This window comes from Bos indicus x Bos taurus, chromosome 28 (genome assembly GCF_003369695.1).
Source record: "Bos indicus x Bos taurus breed Angus x Brahman F1 hybrid chromosome 28, Bos_hybrid_MaternalHap_v2.0, whole genome shotgun sequence".
NCBI lineage: Eukaryota > Metazoa > Chordata > Mammalia > Artiodactyla > Bovidae > Bos > Bos indicus x Bos taurus.
The window spans coordinates 10,497,895-10,516,829 of record NC_040103.1 but is presented as its reverse complement, the minus strand read 5'-3'; the positions used below and the strand labels follow the sequence as shown (position 1 = coordinate 10,516,829).

Below are 18,935 nucleotides of genomic sequence, written 5' to 3'. Positions count from 1 at the left end.
AATTTCTCTAAAATTGTTAATTTAACTTCCTACTACTGCTCATGAAGATGCCACTTTGTCAATCAACTCAATAACTCTAGGTATTAACAGTCTTCAGGAGGCAACTGATTGTTTTGATTTGCATTCTTAAACTTTTGATAGAGCTGAGCATCTTTCCATATTTACAACCCCAAATTATTTTACAGTGAAGTACCTAGTCATATAGTTTGCTTGTTTTTCTTCTTCTGGATGTGATTAAGACTTTATAAATTACGGAAACTGGCTCTTTGTTACAGCATTGTGTTTTTCTTAGCTTGTCATCTGCCTTTGAAAAGAAACTTTAAGGAAAATCTTAAAGTAATTTTCTGTGCTTGCATGAGTCCTAGGTTTTATGTCATACAAACCCCTTTCCCCATTAAAAAATTGTTATTATTTCAAAAGTCAAATCCTGTTTTAACTTTCATTCATTTTTTCTTTCTTTTGCACTGAACTTTATCTATTGATATTTCATTTGGGATTTATTTTGATGTAAAGAATTTAGCTGTCATTAATTTTTATCAATTTTCCCCCCAAAGCATGTCCATAGTACTTACTTCTACCACTTATTGAATTATTTTTCATTTTATAATTTCTAAAGCCACTTTTATCATTCTTTTAATTTCCATGTGTATCTAAATCTATTTCTAGACTATTCCATTGTTCTGTCATTCTCTAGTAAGAAAATTGTCTTCATATGCTAGTAAAGTAATGCTTAAAATTCTCCAAGCCAGACTTCAGTAATACGTGAACTGTGAACTTCCTGATGTTTGAGCTGGTTTTACAAAAGGCAGAGGAACCAGAGATCAAATTGCCAACATCCGCTGGATCATGGAAAAAGCAAGAGTTCCAGAAAAACATCTATTTCTGCTTTATTGACTATGCCAAAGCCTTTGACTCTGTGGATCACAATAAACTGTGGAAAATTCTGAAAGAGATGGGAATACCAGACCACCTGACCTGCCTCTGGAGAAACTGTATGCAGGTCAGGAAGCAACAGAACTGGATATGGAACAACAGACTGGTTCCAAATAGGAAAAGGAGTACGTCAAGGCTGTATATTGTCACTCTGCTTATTTAACTTATATGCAGAGTACATCATGAGAAACACTGGGCTGGATGAAGCACAAGCTGGAATTAAGACTGCCGGGAGAAATATCAATCACCTCAGAAATGCAGATTACACCGCCCTTATGGCAGAAAGTGAAGAAGAACTAAAGAGCCTTTTGATGAAAATGAAAGAGGAGAGTGAAAAAGTTGGCTTAAAACTCAACATTCAGAAAACTAAGATCATGGCATCTGGTCCCATCACTTCATGGGAAAGAGATGGGGAAAGAGTGGAAACAATGGCTGACTTTATTTTGGGGGGCTCCAAAATCACTGCAGATGGTGATTGCAGCTATGAGATTAAAAGACGCTTACTCCTTGGAAGGAAAGTTATGACCAACCTAGACAGCATAGTAAAAAGCAGAGACATTACTTTGCCAACAAAGGTCCATCTAGTCAAGGCTATGGTTTTTCCAATGGTCATGTATGGATGTGAGAGTTGGACTATAAAGAAAGCTGAGCACCAAAGAATTGATGCTTTTGAACTGTGGTGTTGGAGAAGACTCTTGAGAGTCCCTTGGACTGCAAGGAGATCCAACCAGTCCATCCTAAAGATCAGTCCTGGGTGTTCACTGGAAGGACTGATGTTGAAGCTGAAACTCCAATACTTTGGCCACCTGATGTGAAGAGCTGACTCATTTGAAAAGACCCTGATCCTGGGAAAGATTGAAGGTGGGAGGAGAAGGGGACGACAGAGGATGAGGTGGCTGGATGGCATCACTGACTTGATGGACATGGGTTTGGGTGGACTCTGGGAGTTGGTGATGGACAGGGAGGCCTGGCGAGCTGCCGTTCATGGGTCACAAAGAGTCAGACACGACTGAGCGACTGAACTGAACTGACTGAACTAGTCTTTTATAATGTTAGTAGTTCTTTCTCATTATTCCTTTGAGATGTTTATTTTTTCCTAGAGTAATTTTAGCATCATTATATCTGTCTCTTTAACTTATACCAACCTCAGTGGTATAGGTGTCTCAATTTGGAGCTCATTTAAGGATTCATCTATTTCCAGGTAAAGGTTAATATTTTGTCTAATTTTTACTTCCTAGTCTAGGGTCCCATGTATGTTAATTTCTGATTTGCCAGTATCCAAGATGCAGGTTACAGAAGAGTGACAAAATAATATAAAAGCTTTAACATCTGTTGATTTTAAAGTCAAGAGCAAGAATAATTTAAGCGAGGATACTCAATATAAAAAGTATTTTTGGACATCAGTAATTTCAGCTATCATTAAGGTGAACAAATACCTAAGCCTTCAACATGTTCTACAAGGAAAAAACTTTACCTGCTGTCCTAGAATATATGAACAACAGGTTAAAGGGTTTATATTAATTCCTCCAGTTCTAAGGACTTTACTTGATATTCTATTAATTATCAGGCTGATGCAGCAGATGTGCAAAACCAGCAGAAATGCTTCCTGTTCCGCAAAACATGAAAATCTTTAAAAAGCCACACAGCTTTTTGCTGTATACACTACTTTATATTATGCACTCTTAAAGAATAAGTATACAATTCCTTGAATTGAGTAAGCAGGAGAATTTTTTCATTCATATGAGATCAGAGTGTGAACTTACCGTTAGCATGTCATCACACTTCATGTCTGGTGTATCGCCATCTTCACTTTTATTGTAGAATTTTCGGAAAAAATTGAATGCCACGACAGTATATAGGTATACAACAACAGCCAATAAGCCAACAGTTAATACAAGCTGGAAAGCAATGTGACAGTGAAAATACATTAGAAATACAAATCAGTGGATTAACTGACTAAAAGCTAATGGAATCCACACCTTATAATCATCCTTTACTTATACACTCAGTGGGGAAATCTATTTTCATGGTCTGTTTATTTTATCAAGTTGTCAGATTACTTTATGTAAAACTTGACTACTTGATTGACTAATAAATGCTTACTATCACTGGAATATGAATAATTGCTGATTTAATTTCCTATCCAAATTCAATTTGGATAATTATTAAAATTTATTTTAATAAAATTTAATTATTTAAAATGATTAATAATTAATAAGCAGCTTCATTTTTCTATTATCTAAATATTTGGTGGTAGATACTATACTAAATACTTTCTTTTCATAAGGTCTATTCCCTTTAAATAATTTACATTCCTAATAAAAACTATCTCATTTTTGTTATGATAGTAAGAGGGGTTGTAAATCATGTTTTCCTTCAATAACATCCTAAATTAAAATAGGAATTTCTTTAAAAAAAAATTAAAAAAAATAAAATAAAATAGGAATTTCTTCTAACACCTGGAAGTGCATAACTGTTAATAGTATGTAATATAAATATTAAAAAAAATAAAACTAAGAAGTCTGGGTTTGTTACTCTAAAGCAGTGATCAAAGGGAAAGACTCCTTTAATTATATATTTACTTTTTTGGCTGTGCCACATAGCATATAGAATCTTAGTTTCCCCACCAGGGATTGAACCCACGCCCCCTGCACTGGAAGATCAGAGTCTTAACCACTGGACTGCCAAGTAAGTACTGGGAAAAACACTTTAAAATAGTGTTAGTTATTTGGTATTAAAGGCTAATTTTCTCGTTGTATAAATAAAATTCACAGTTTGAAAGGTCTTCTTAAAGCTGTATGTAATTTTTAATTCCAAACTATACACTATATATATATGCATGTATATATAAACACATTTTATAGAATATGTATATATATGAATATACACATAATTTGTATATGAATATTTTGGGGGCTACCCTGGGGGCTCAGATGGTAAAGAAACTGCCTGTATTGTGGGAGACCCAGATTCAATCCCTGGTTTGGGAAGATCCCCTGGAAAAGGGAAAGGCTACTCACTCCAGTATTCTTGCATAGAGAATTCCATAGAGAGAGGAGCCTGGGGGGGTTGCAAAGAGTCGGACACGACTGAGCAACTAACACTTTCACTTTCATGTATATTTTTTAAATGTGCTTTCCACCAAGCTGGTAAAAATACTTTTCTGGTTCCATCACAGAAATTCTAAACACACTAAAATACATTATTTTTTATGTCAACTTCCTCTGATTACAACATACCCCTTATGTTGTGGTGGCATATATTAAGTCTTTGAAAAATCACTTTATAATTATCTGGAAAAAAACATGTCTTAATAGAGGGCTTAATTCACTCCTACCAATTAAGTACAAAGCCACTGTAAATTTTACATGTTTACTATAAGACCAAGCTCTCTCTATCTCTGCAAATGGAAATCTGATACCTCAAAAAGAGAGGGAATAGAATTTAGAAACAAGCAAAAGTTTAGCAATTGAGAATAGTGCTAGATTTTTTTGTGTGAAAACACTCCACAAATTCAGCATCTCCAATTCTTTGAATATGCTTGGAGCTCAAAAGTAATCTACTAACTTTTCGAATAAGCTTAGTATAGTTTTTGTCACTGGATTTATGCCATGCCATACATACCATACTCATATTCAGAAACTAGAGTGACATATATAAGAACAGTATGCTGAAATTTAGAAAACTGAAGGTCATGATAATGTGAATTTAACTGTGGACATAGTTCAAGGTTTTAGGAAGGGCACCAATTTTAAAATATGCTGGATTATAAAATTCTGGAAAAAGAAGGACTCTTTTATTCCAAGTAAATAACATAGAATGTGTTACCTCTCAGTGGACACTTGATAAATACAGAATGAATTGATAAGTTTATTAATAATGAAAGTTTTAACAAGACAAGTGTGTTGCATTAGAACATAAGCTGATTATCTGAAATTAAGCCAACTTTCCTCTAAGTAAGCATGACCTTGTCAAGTGTGAAACATTATTATTCATTTTGCCCAATATAAAAGTGGAGAAAAGAGCCCAAGAAGATCTGGTTTAAAATACTGTATTAAATTACAGATGCAGCATCTGTTTTATTACTAATGCAACTAGTGTGTGAGGATATTGCAGCATACTTTGGTTTCCTCACAGTATCAAATACAGCAGATATCATATTAGGAACAAAACAGTAACTGTTTTCCTGAGAATTTACTGTGCCAGGGCCTGTGCTAAGACCTCCACGTTTATGTTTTTATTTTAAATTCTCACAAAACCCTGGTAAGGTAGGTACTTTTGCTGTTTTCATTCAAAATGAGGGAGTTGAGATTTAGGAATGGTAAATAATTTATCCAGGGTCACAAAGCTAAATCAATCAAACCAAGACTTGAACGTAGGTCTAAGGGACTCTCAAACTACAAATCCTTATGGTTTCCAGGAGAAAAAGTACAGCTCCTCTATCCACAAAAGCTTTAAAACTGTACACTGTTATTTGAGGTTTGGTTTTACTTCTGTTGGAATATTTGTTAGTTTTTCAGTTTTTGCAGGGGAAAGAAAAGATAAATTTTTACCTGTTTGCCATTGTGAGTTACTGATGACAAGATGGTTCTTAACGTCTTGAATCCCATAGCAATGTCCAGAAGATGAGCAGCAAAAAAAAAGTTGTTGTAGTGTCCAAGAATGGACATGGTCATATACCAGGCAAGGTAGAGGAAGGACTATTAAGATGAAATGAGAGAAAAGAATGTCAGAAAATGGAATATATATTATTGCAAAAGCTACTCTGATCTCATTCTAACTGCTCCATTGACTTTATCTTTTAATTATATATTCATATAATTCCAATTAGTTATATGAGTTCGTGCATTTTAATTTAGCTCATTCTGCAGAGTTCAATGCCATCCATTCTCTCCTTTACACCAGAGTGGTTGTTTTTATTTATTCTCCCACAGAGAAAAATGAATTGACTTACTATTCAACAGCAGCTTATATCAGCCTCAGCGCTACTGATAGTTTGGGCCGGTTAATTCTTTGACACGGGTGCCATCGTGTGCATTATAGGATGGTTTGTAAGCAGCATTCCTGGTCTCTACTCACCAGCTGCCACTAGCATTCTCTTTTCCCAGTCATGACAACCCAAAATATCTTTATATGTTGCCACGTGTGGCTGAGTTGAGGTGACCTTTTTATTCAGGGAAGCTGCTTCCACTGTTAGATGAGAAGTTAGCTGAAAGACACCTTACTAGCAGCTGACAAAAGATATTTCAAGACAAGTCTAAGCTCTTTGGAGGGTTCTTTAAGATACCCAGGATTCTGGGCCATGACTGGATGAGGCAGGGGTGGAGACAGAGGTTAAGAGTATGCGGGAGAGGGGTGTCACAGGTCTTTAGGAGAATGGAAGTAAGGATCACTATAAAAGTCAGTGCTAAAATTGGAGTGAGATTTTTTGAGACTACATGAGATGTCCAAGGAAGAAAGCACAGAAGAGAGAACAGCAGAAGGCCTTAGGGGATGTTCTTACGTTCCTTTCTGAGTGGATGTGAGAAGATGGCAAAAAAATTAAGAAGCAAGAATGAGGGGATGAGCTGAGAGCTACAGAAACAATTGTAGTCGATGTATTCAGCCATGTTTCACGCTTCTCTCTCGCAACTCCCCGGCAGCAAATAGTAGCATTAAAAACAATTGACTGTAACAGTTATTTAAACTGAAAATTCTAAGATTCAAAAATGTCAAGCTATTGAACCAATGAGATACTATAATGTGATTCTCTGCCTTGACAGCTGGTGGCTTTTAGTCATGGGTGATTTTTTTTCATAATATTTGTACATATATGTGGGTCCTATGGTTTAACTCATAGGCTGTTTGATAAAAGGAAGATCCATCAAGAAAAAGAACACAATAATGTACTTAACTTGGCAGAAGCAAATGGATTGCAATCAATGTTAAGAAAAACTTTAAAAAACGTATTTAGAAGTTTCTAACATCTGTAAAAATTTTGAAGAATGCCATTGTTCAACTAAAACCTGAATGAAAATACACGTGAATTTTCATGTTTCATTTTCTTGTGTAAATATATTTTCATTTTAATCTTTCAGCTATTGAAAGAAATGGAATGGGAGATGGGCTGATGAATCATGTATTTCTATGGGTTTTTCTCAGATATGGTCAGTATTAAATGAACCGATATTTGAATAACTTTCTTAAGTAGCCGTCGAAAATTTCCACCTGCTGAAGCCCAGTAAACTCATCTAATCAGAGTGCGTTTTACTTTGTGGTATTGAAGGTAGCTTACGTTGTCAGTGAAAACGACTCCTAGTTTCCACATCTGATACTTCACATCAATAGAGTTCAGTCTGGAAAAACAAAAGAATTTGTAGATATGTACATGAAGCAAAGGCTCACAGGCTTGCAAGAGCCTGCTGGCATTCACTCCCCATGGGATGGGGTAGGGCTGGCAACCATCTCAGAAGATGAGTTCTAGTTCAGGTGCCCGGGGAAGAGCTTGAGAGCTCCGTTGGACAATGTATTCCAGAGTTTTGTGATTTTTTTTAGAGGAATCTTAGAAAACAAAACAAAGCTTCAGTATATCTTCTATTATTTAAAAATAGCTTTTTTTGACCTTTTCTTTTCTCTACATTAAATATAAGATAAACACTTTAACACTTATTCCTAAAAATTGTACAAATTAACCAACATAGGTATATCAAGACTTTCCTCCCTAACTTTCGCTATACATTTGTAACTGCATACCAACAGAATTATTTTTAGTTCAACTAATAAAAAACCTGCATAAATAGCCACATTTACTTTATAACTGTAATGATTTTGCCAGTGAAAGGGCTTATTGGTTCTATTTTTGTTTCCTTTTGATTTCAAAAATGCCCCTTCTCATATCCTTCTCTATCCAAAAAGGAATTTAACCCTTCCCCTTGCTTCCCACAGCACTTTGTAGTCATCTCCCTTTATAATCATATCCCACAGTTTTGTAGCTGTAGGTGTGTATGTATGTACATGTATTTACACCTCTCTCACTAGTCTCTAAAATACCCATCACCAAGCACATTATATGATACAGTCAGTGTATCATATAATATTGAATAATGTTGAATGAATGAATTGCAACATAAATATTTTTGATCTTTGCAGAATAAAATAGACATGTATTAAAATATACTTTTTTAGCTTTCTTTTTTCAGAACTTGCACTGGTTTATAGGGCTAGAAATTATAATTTTATTAGCCTTCCCAACATTCTAGGAATTGATATAATAATACGATGTAATTTTTAGTGCTATTTTCAAAAGGGCTCCTCTAGAGATACTGTTTTAGTCTTTAATTACTTTTTTAATCATTTCTTTAATTAGGCCAATCTTAAGTTATAAGTGCAGTGATACATAGTTTATCATCTAAAGTTGATTTCATAGGAGGTTTTTCCCCTTGGAGTTAAGGTTTAATTTACTTTAGCCTAGACTCTCTGACTTTTAAGGAAATAAAACTGTCTTTGAGTTGTAGTTTTGTGATTTTAAATAATCATTTTTAAAGTTTCATGAATATTTACAATAGGTTTCAATATAACAATACTTTTTCTTAAAAAGATAAACAAACTGGAAAGTTTGCACGAGAGCATAATTATATTCCATGAAAGCAATCCTAAATAAAATAAGGGTTTTATCAGGATGTCTGAATTTCCCATGGTAGTTTCGTGATTTAAAAATTTATTCTTATGATTAGTTCTTTTCTATCCCTATCACTCGTTAGGGTAGCAAGTCGCTACCGACTGCATGAAAAGCATTTTGTAGTACACAGTACTCTCTTCTCACCAATGGTGGCAGTCATGCTCTTTGGGCAGAGCTGACTCCACCCTCAGGGATGCAGCACAGCTGATCTGGACCAGTCACGGCCTCCCCAGCCACAGGACTTGGTTCAGAGGTAAGCTAGAAGCCAGAGAGCTCGGAGATATAAGCTCCACTCTCACTCCATGAAGACACATGGTGAAGAAGTATGCAGGCTTTCTGGCTGTTGGAGGCCATTCTACCCCAGGAGGTAAGTTAGCCACCTATTTAAATGGGCACATCTGTCGCTGCTGTTGTTTAGTCGCTAAGTCATTTCCAACTCTTTTGCTACCTCATGGACTAGCCCGCCAGGCTCCTCTGTCCATGGAATTTCCCAGGCAAGAATTCTGGAGCAGGTTGCCACTTCCTTCTTCAGGGGATCTTCCTGACCCAGGGATTGGACCCATGTCTCCTGCATTAGCAGGTGGATTCTCTACCACTGAGCCACCAGAGAAGCCCAAATGTGCACATACCAAGCCCTATAAATTTGATTGATAAATACATGCACACATAGATACGTGAATCATCCTTGTATGCAAATGTTCACATTAAGATAATATTCATATAGAAACCAGATAATCTTTTAAAACTCCATCTTTTTAAACACTTTAATAAAGGAACACTACATGTAAATTTTTTCCTAGTAATGTGTGTTATTCACCAGCAAACTGTAATTATATTATCCCTATTTAATGGTATTAATAAAGTCCACATTAATTTATTGGTACTTTTCTAGCAGTCAACCTGCAAATATTTACTATGTAAAACAGTGGAAAATTCCACTAATTTACAACTGTTCATAGTAAAACAGTAGTCTAAACTTTTCTGTTTTTTCAGACTTATTTTCCAGAGTCACAAATACGACCATGTAAAACGCATAATTCAGTGAGAGTGAAAGTTGCTCAGTCATGTCCGACTCTTTGCAACCCCAAGGACTGTACAGTCCATGGAATTCTCTAGGCCAGAATACTGGAGTGGGTAGCCTTTCCCTTCTCCAGGGGATCTTCCCAACCCAGGGGTCGAACCCAGGTCTCCCGCATTGCAGGCAGATTCTTTACCAGCTGAGCCACTAGGGAAGCCCATGTAAAATGCATAATTCAGTAAAACTATTTAATTCTACCTTGCTTAGCAGGGATCTGAAAATGTTAGTGGGAAACGCAGCATACTTTTCACCACTATCCTTGTTTCACATGATATTCTAACATAAAGGTCTTAATGCCTAAGGGTTATCAACTGTGTTTCTTCTTATATATAGTGATTTGGTCTTTAGGAAACATATTTGTTTTCTTAAAGTACCAGATAATACTTTAAACTTAAGTTCATCATTTCTGTTACATATTTGCTTATTGAACTACTTTTCAACTGGGTTCACGTTATTTTTAAAGACTCAACTAGCTCTAACCAAGGCTTCAGAGAGAAAAAAAAAATGACCAAAAGGATAGGTCAGCCAAAGTGTCTTTTTTAATGCTAACTAAAATATTTATCTAAGACAATCTAACACTGCTCTACAGAACCTTAAATATTTATGTTTTCAAAGAAATCATCACATACCTAGTTGACTGACACCTTAAATACACCTAAATAAGGGACGGTAACCACTGTTTTTTCTAAAATTGTTGTGACTACAATAAGAAATTACTTTTTAAAAGCATGTGGGCTTTACATTTCTTTTCAGATTATAGTTGATTAAATTCATAAAATAGAAATATATGTATATATACACATACTCACACTACACGTGTGTGTGAAAGTCAGTCTCTGGTGAAGTCAGCCAGTTTACATTCTCCTAGTTATATCATAACATTCCATGCAAATACTATATAAGGGTGCCTCATTTTAATGTAAACTTTCTAAGTAATAGTATGATGACATGGTACCAAGTCTTTGCTATTTAAATAAAATATAACAATTATAATAAAAGGATATGAACTTTGAACATTTCTAATAAAAGGCCTATATTACTCCTTTTTCCAAAATAAGAAAATTAACTTCTTTTCAAATAGGAAGCTTTAAGAAAACATAGTCAAATATTATGTTTTTGTACCTCTGACTTCGACTTAAGTGGCATTTAGGGGTAAAGAGGCAAATCAAATTAAGAACATAAATCTTTTTGTCTTGCTTTATATAAATAACAAAAAAAGACATGTTCAGAAGTTATAGATTATATCTAATGATCCCAGAGCTCAGAAGTACAAAAGCAGATTTTGTATATATACTGTTTCGCTCATCTCTCTGTTCTTCTGACACTGAAGGAAAGGAAATCAATGCACTAGCAAATTCAGAAGTGTATTCATTTTTCCTCCTTTCTACCTACATCTTGAATAGAGCAGAATTAACACTCACACAGCTGACAGGGAGCTGTCTTTCTTTGGCTTCTTCTTTTCCCGGGCATCACTGAAGTCCAAGGCAGCTTTGTCCATGCCGAGTAACTCGCTGATTCTGTCTCGGCCATAGAACTCTCCATATTTATCCATAACCTGGGGCAATAATAAAAGCATTTTACAGACCTCCACCATCAAGTAGTCTCATCTATGTACGTACATACAAACATCAGAGTATTTTAATACATAATACATGTCTTACTTTCAAGTTCACTTAAAAATCTAACTTACAGCTCATGTTCTCTGATCATATTGTTAAGGTCTAAGTGAATTTAACAGCATTTATTTATTTATTTTAATTTTATTTTTAAACTTTACATAATTGTATTAGTTTTGCCAAATATCAAAATGAATGCATCAGAAAGATGATAACAATAACCCTGTGTACGAGACAGCAAAAGAGACACTGATGTATGTATGGGGCATTTATTTGTTTAGGGCATGCTGCACAGCATGTGGGATCTTAGTTCCTCGACTAGGGACTGAACTTGTGCCCTTGCATTGGAAATGTGGGGGTCTAAGCACTGGACTGCCAGGCAAGTCTACTTAAAACATTTTAAATAATACCTAGCTGAAGAACATGATTTCTAAGGCAAGAGGAAGGTATGCAAATAGAAGAGGATGGGCTGAAGGAAATGGGTAAAGGAGTGGTGGGAGGTAATGGAATAAGGTAACTTCTACCAAATTCATACTTTATGTCGGGAATTATGCTAAGAATTTTGACTTGTTTTCCATCATGGGGCTCTTTTAATGTGGAAGTTTCCTCTTATTAGCATCCTGCTCTGCAGACAAAGAAATTGTATCTTAGAGAATGTAACATGCCCAGGGTTGGTCGGCTTGGCAAAAGAGTGGATGAGGAAGCATCCAGGCAAGGCTGACTCAGCAAAGGTCTCCCGCATAGAGCACAGCACGCCACTGGGATGGTCACGACATGCTGGTATTCCCTCTGTGGTCTCCATCTGAACCTGAAACCTTGTCACATCCTCAGGTCTTCAGTTAATTCTAGTATAGATGCTTTATCCATCACTAGAATCACTTCTTAGCAACCCACCTTGATTTCCTTGCCCCTCTGTCCTGTCACATTTGCCTGGCTTTGCACAAGTACTGGGTTTTTAATCAATGCTTGGACGTGGGCTCACAGATCACCTGTGAGCTCAGTACCTCTGTCTCTTATATAGCAACTCTTGGCCTAGGGTTTATGTACCAGGAGGATCCTGCACATCAGTGAAAATGAGGCAACAGCAAAATAATGAAAGAAATCCAGAAGGAGAGAGAACTGGCAGCAAAAGAGGGAAAGAAAGCAAGGAAAAGGGATCTAGGAGAAGCAAAGGCACTGGGAACCAGAGGGAAAGGAGGGGGGATGTTAAAAGATTAGAGTAGGTAATGGAAAAATACATAAACAGAAAGAAAGGATTAGCAGAAATTAAAATAAGCATTTTTGGAATGTGTACAAACAGGTAAAGTGAAATAAACATTAAAGAGCAATAGTAGTTTAAAGTCCTATGAATGTATACTATTTAGGTTCATTAAAACAATTTGTTTTGCATTATTCTCACAGTACTGAAAAGGGGCTGGGCTGATCTGAGTGGGAGTTCTTTAGGGGTTATATTCTCACCCAGGAGGACAAACTGGACCCAAGAGCAGGAACGCCATGAAGAGTCTTAGCCACAATTACAATTTGTCTACTTATTTGACTCTAGATATATCATTTCCTTTGGAGATAACTTTTGCTTCTTTATATTATTAAATAATTAATATGAATAAAATATTCAAATCAAATATGAATAAAATATTCAAATCTTTTTTTTTAATTTAACCTGTGGTGGGTTCATGTTGATGTATGGCAAATCATCTATTTTAAGTTACTTAAAAATGATTCTTTCAAAGCTCTGGCCTAATTTGGATGACTCATCTGCATTAGTGCAATGCTACTACTTTGCGGTCACAAGGAGACAAAAAACTTGCACCAAAATGAAAATCAGCAAACATTCTGCTCCTTCCAACTAGAAAGTCTTGAGGGGTTTTTGTGTTGTTCTGTTTTCTTTAATGTGCTTCATTTTAAATGATGTACTTGATTTAAATTCTTGGCAAACTCTCTTTCTCCCCTCAGACTGGTAACAAAAAATTTGCAGCTGCTAATCACCAACCACCCTCTGAGTCCCACTAAACTGGTGGAATCAAAGGGGGAAAAGATCACTCCATTCAGCGGATATTTGTGGCCCTTCTACCTCAGACCATATATATACCCTGGAGCTACAGCTCATTATGGTACATGGCATGAATTGATTCAGCTTGGCAACTGGAGGGTTCAAGGAATAAGAAGGAGCTGCAAAATAATGTTTACTGTATTTTACAATGTACAAGTACTGTGTATGCCTTGTTATATTTTCTTTAAAAAGTGATCTACATTAAATAATGTGTGGTAGGAAGAGCATAGATAATCCTTGACTCTCAAAATCAGAGCTGACGGTCTTAACTATCTGTCTTCTTCCCACCATCCTATGATGCAGTGTGCATCAGAAGAAAAAAACTATCAAAAAAAAAAGGTCTTTGAAGTTTATATAAAGTAATATAAAATGTAGTTGTCTGTTGTTATACAACTTTACTTCTTTATTGTAAGGCAGGATTCTAGCCCTGGTAACTTAGCTGTCTTATCAGAAAAGAACCTTCAGTCAGGTACCCAATCTCAGAGAAAATTCTTACCAGTTCTTTTTAATGTACAGGCTGAGCACTGTTTAATCACCTGAGTCAGAGGATGGGTGGATGAGCAATGCTTATTTAATTTTTAGCTGCAGAGTATGGATTTCTTATGAAATTTTTGAAACTCGTATTCAATCCTATTTCCATTTTGAAATGACATTGACAGATAAAGCCTACCTCAATATCTCATTCTACATATGAGCCACAGCAAATTCAAATCTGAATTACACTTTAGGAAAAAATAGAAAATGTAAAGTGCTCTAAGTAGTATTACCTTTCTTTTAACAAATTTGTCCCAGTAGTTGTTGGGAAATGACCTAAAAGATATAAAAGCACAGAAGTAATATATAGTATCATTTAAAAAAATGATAAATAACAATATATTGTTTGGAATAAACAAAATCCTAAAAATAATATGTAAACATGTTCTTTCATTCACAGAAATTACAATGCATTTTTCCCATCTTATTCTATAATTTTTCTATAAGAATATTAAATATTATTTAAAATGTTAATATATCCATGTAAATCACAAAACATATGGACTAATATTGTTATGGATAAAAATATGAACATGTTTATTAATAAGGAGTTATATTTTTATTTATGTACAATATGTCAATATATACATTTCTTTTTCAATTGTCTTTAAAAATTAAAGTATCTAAAAATCTGTCCTTGTTTCTCCTATGAAGTTTTAAAAAAAAACTCATTCCCACCTTGAGAAAACTCAAGGAAACTGAGCATATTATCATCACATGATCCTGGCATCTTAAGAATTCACCTAAGGGGACAGACTTGATTGGATTTAGTATTAATAAATAGAGTTGCTGAACAAAATATTGGGCTTCCCTGGTAGCTCAGAGGTTAAAGCGTCTGCCTGCAATGTGGGAGACCCTGGTTCAATCCCTGGGTTGGGAAGATCCCCTGGAGAAGGAAATGGCAACCCACTCCAGAATTCTTGCCTGGAGAATCCCATGGACTGAGGAGCCTGGTGAGCTACAGTCCACGGGGTTGCAAGGAGTCAGACACGACTGAGTGACTTCACTTTCAAACAAAATCTTCACTTTCAAACAAAATATTGAGCATTTAGAGTAAATGTTTATATGGCTATGTGCTATGGCGGGTCGCTCAGTCATGTCCGACTCCTTGCAACCCCATGGACTGTAGCCCACCAGGCTCCTCAGTCCATGGGATTCTCCAGGCAAGAAGAATACTGGAATACTGGGGTGGGTTGCCATTTCCTTCTCCAGAGGATCTTCCCAACCAAGGGATAGAACCCGGGTCTCCTCCATTGCAGACAGATTCTTTACCATCTGAGCTACAGGGTTGCCCTTCAGATGTTAATAACACACATATAAATCATCCCCATTTGAACTTACTAGAAATCGTAACTTTTTAAGAATAAAAAAACTAATTACAATTAAAAAGAATTTATTTCACTAAAGAAGTACAAACGACTAGAAAATATTGTATCATTAATACCTCTGATAGTGTAAATTAGACTTCATTGATGGATTTATATCTGAAGCAATTTATAAAGTCAGATTTATATCTGACTATTTATATCTAGTCATTTGGATTTTGATCTTGTAAGGCTAAATAATTAGTACACAGAAAAAGCACTTGTTTTTCTGTCATATTTTACATGTCATAATGCTTAGCTAGGTATATGCCAGACTGCTGGATGATACCAATTAAAAATTTCCAACTTAGATTAAACATGTGAAATTCAATATTTTTGCCTTTAATGCTACAACCCTTTCCTTAATGAATACTTTTGGCTTCCTCTCTGCTTTTCTGTGAGATAACCGTGCATTGCAGGTTGTATACACACTTCCCTGAACACTGAGTAATGGACGTTAAGTTCCATTACTGCCGTGGAAATGGACCTAAAGCCATTTTTGATGGAGGAAATCAGAACACAGAGGGCAAAAATTGATGGCATCCATTAAGAGGATGATGGAGCTCAGTCATGTGGTTTTCTTGGCTGAATATATAACTATTATTCACTTCTGCTAAACTTTTGACAAATCTGCAGGAACTCTGGCCAAGTATTTTACATCCTGAAATTTTCTGAGCACAGAAACGCCTCATCTAATTCTTTACTCACTGTGTGTTGATTACGAGTCTATCCCACTGGCCTTTAATATCATCTTCTGAAGGCTGTTCTGTAATATAAAGCCCATCAAATTCCAATTTTCGAGCTACTTCCTTCTCTCGCTTAAAAATAACCAGTGGGACCTACATTTGAAAAATAAACATGTTAAAATTAGTTTACATTAACCGGCATCTCTTGTGGTCACTATCTATACAAAACAGCTTCTGGAAAGAAGTATCTCCCATGTTACTTCCAGGAAAGTAAACAATGAGTGAATATGAACCAGCCATGTTTAGGCAGAAAGAGGCATCTAGAGGTTTTAGAAAAACAGAAGATAGTGCAGGTATATGTATGCATATGCTTTTAAACACAGAGAGGTTCACAGATAATTTGCATTAATGAAATAAATTTTAAATATTGAGAAAAAGATTATATAAAATTTCTTTTCTTTTGCATATAATATATATAGAGATGCAATAAAAGAAAGCACTGTTATAATGTTCCAAAATGCATACTTTTAAAAAATTTTAGAACTTTGAAAAATCTTTTTAATAACTGCCTGTTCAGCATGCCTATATATGCTATTTTGAAATAAATTTTAATTTCAACATCAGCAAAAATGTTTGTCAATTTGCCAAAATGTCTCCAGAATTTACTGACACTCTTTTCATATGCACAGAGTTTACACAAGACACAGATGCAAAAAAGATGCAAATATTGTGCAAGTACCTAAGAACACCCCCCTTCCCTCTCATAAAACAAGGGAAGGAAAGGGAGGAACAGGTATTTCTGAAGAAAACTTTACATTCTAATCATTTACTCCGGACCCTAGTTTTTCAAAACTCTTGTATAAGCTTCCCAATCGGAAGCAGGGAACAGTGAAACAAAAGCCCTGCAGCATAACAGTGCCATGTTAGTAAAAGATAAAAGAGGTTTGCAAAGGTTTGAAGCTCTGAGCACTTGGAGAGACAACCTTGAGTTCTATTCACCAAACTATACCACTCCCTTAAAGGGTCTAGGAATGAAGCTACACTGTTTTCTGGGTGATGTGTGACAAACTGTGAAGCATTTCTGCCAAGGATGGTGAGAAATATGTGCCTAGTAGCAGAATAACTGAAACGACTCGGAGGTCAAATATGATCTATTTCTAGAATTTTTACTACACTGAACACTGCTAGTTACATAGTGGGTTGGTCACTGCTGTGCTGTCAAGTTATAGGTGAAATTTTCCATATGTGAATAATTACTGTGGGGAAAAAAAAAAATTCAATGTGACAGCTACATCCCCTTCCCAGGGCAGCCTGTAGCCAGTAACTGGTCAACACAGAGCTCTAAAGGCCAGGCTCCAATGCCCCCAGCCCAGGACCACCCTGAAGGGGTATCTCAGCTTCAGAACAGAGGCTGTGACATGCCCTGTTGGGTCTGTACTGTAGCCCCACTGCTCTGTCTTCCCCATGCTGCTTCTTCCCTTTGCCCCTCAGGTGCTGATAGAACAGTCCCTAAGAAACTATGTGTCTGCAGTTTTCATCTCAGAATCTGCTGCCCCAGAACAGCATGCATGCACGCAGACACACACAAGTTCCTTGGTGGCTTACTATCTTACTTTCAAGCAGTAGTATCCAATGATACAGAAGAAAGAGATGACCGTGTGCAGAATGGCTAATATCCGCAGTGTGGGCTCCATGTAGCCACTGCTCTCCTCCAGCACATAGTGCACTGCGATGATTCTAGGCGAGCTGCTGTCCAAGCTGCTAACTCTGGCATTTTCACTTGAACTGCGAGTGGGTAGTTCCTTTCCTTCAACCACAGAAGAAGTGGAGACCTGATTCAAACCATTTAGAGAACAGTCAGTTCATTTTTCTCTAAGAGATCAGGGTAAACAAGAAACAATGGAAACTCAGCCTTATCAGCAAATAGCTGGATGTGAAGCCACTGCATGATGAAAAGACTAAAAGCATAGGCTGAAAAGACAGCTTTTCAAAAACCCAGCACGGGGAACTATATTCAATATCTTATAATAACCTATAATGAAAAAGAATCTAAGAAAGAAAATATATGTGTACACACACACACATAAATGAATCACTTTGCCATAAACTGAAACTTAGACAACATTGTAAATCAACTAAAATTCAATAGAAAAAAAATGGCAAGTAATGATCATATTTTAAAAATTCCCTCTAGTCTAACCAGTTACCAGGGTTAAAATGCATGCAGGGGAAAATTATATGGCTAAGCTGTCTTGTCAATGATCAAAAGAATTTAATGGAATACAGGTATGCCATACCAAGATACATGTGACACATTCATACATGTGACATATCCAGCCAAATCTGGCTATAAGTACTGTGGGCAAACCCTCTAAAATCCCATATTCTTCAGTGGGGGCATTTCTCAGTGCTAAGGAGCTAATCTAGTCTTGCTGTCCTAGACAGTCAGCGATGTGCCTGAGATTCAGGTTTTCTCTTTCATCAAAATACATTTCAGAAAAGGTGTTCATGTGCTTACTAGTGGATCTGTCAAATCATTACATTCAATTCAGTCTATTTGTAGTTTCATATTGGTTATTAAAAGACTAAGGCATACGTACCTTATAAAAGAGCAAGATGAAATTGATCGCAAATGCGACAAATAAGGCTAACATTCTCATGTTGTAGAAGTTGCGAGCAAAATAGTTCTGAAGGTGAAAAAAATTATTAAAAGGTCATTGAATCAAGAGATTTGAAATTTGCAAGCAATTGAAATAAAGCATTCATACATTTACCAAAAACTATTTCTTGACGGGCTACCATTTATTAAGTCCCATATTTGGTGCTGTCAACATAATAGTGAGTAAGAAAACTTAAACCATCATGGAGTAGACAGATAATAAAGAAGCACACTCACAGATGAAAAATAGCCTAACTTCAGGGAATGGTAAATGCTATGAAGAAAAATCCACCAGACTAAGGACTTAGGGAAGGGGGTACTATCTGGATGGGTGGTCAGGGAAGGTTCCTGGGAGGTG

The 18,935-nt window shown here is 36.1% G+C and overlaps 1 protein-coding gene across 1 annotated transcript in view; it reads right to left on the bottom strand.

The window, feature by feature from the left end:
* Positions 1-18,935, bottom strand: part of RYR2 (ryanodine receptor 2) — an 830,352-nt gene that overhangs the window by 33,371 nt on the left and 778,046 nt on the right. The window contains exons 94-101 of the mRNA XM_027531123.1: positions 18,519-18,605; positions 17,532-17,750; positions 15,941-16,071; positions 14,102-14,144; positions 11,090-11,223; positions 7,208-7,268; positions 5,487-5,633; positions 2,697-2,831 (exon numbers count right to left, since the gene is read on the bottom strand). Coding sequence (XP_027386924.1) covers positions 2,697-2,831; positions 5,487-5,633; positions 7,208-7,268; positions 11,090-11,223; positions 14,102-14,144; positions 15,941-16,071; positions 17,532-17,750; positions 18,519-18,605 — 957 coding nt within the window. The remainder of the gene's footprint in view (positions 1-2,696; positions 2,832-5,486; positions 5,634-7,207; positions 7,269-11,089; positions 11,224-14,101; positions 14,145-15,940; positions 16,072-17,531; positions 17,751-18,518; positions 18,606-18,935) is intronic.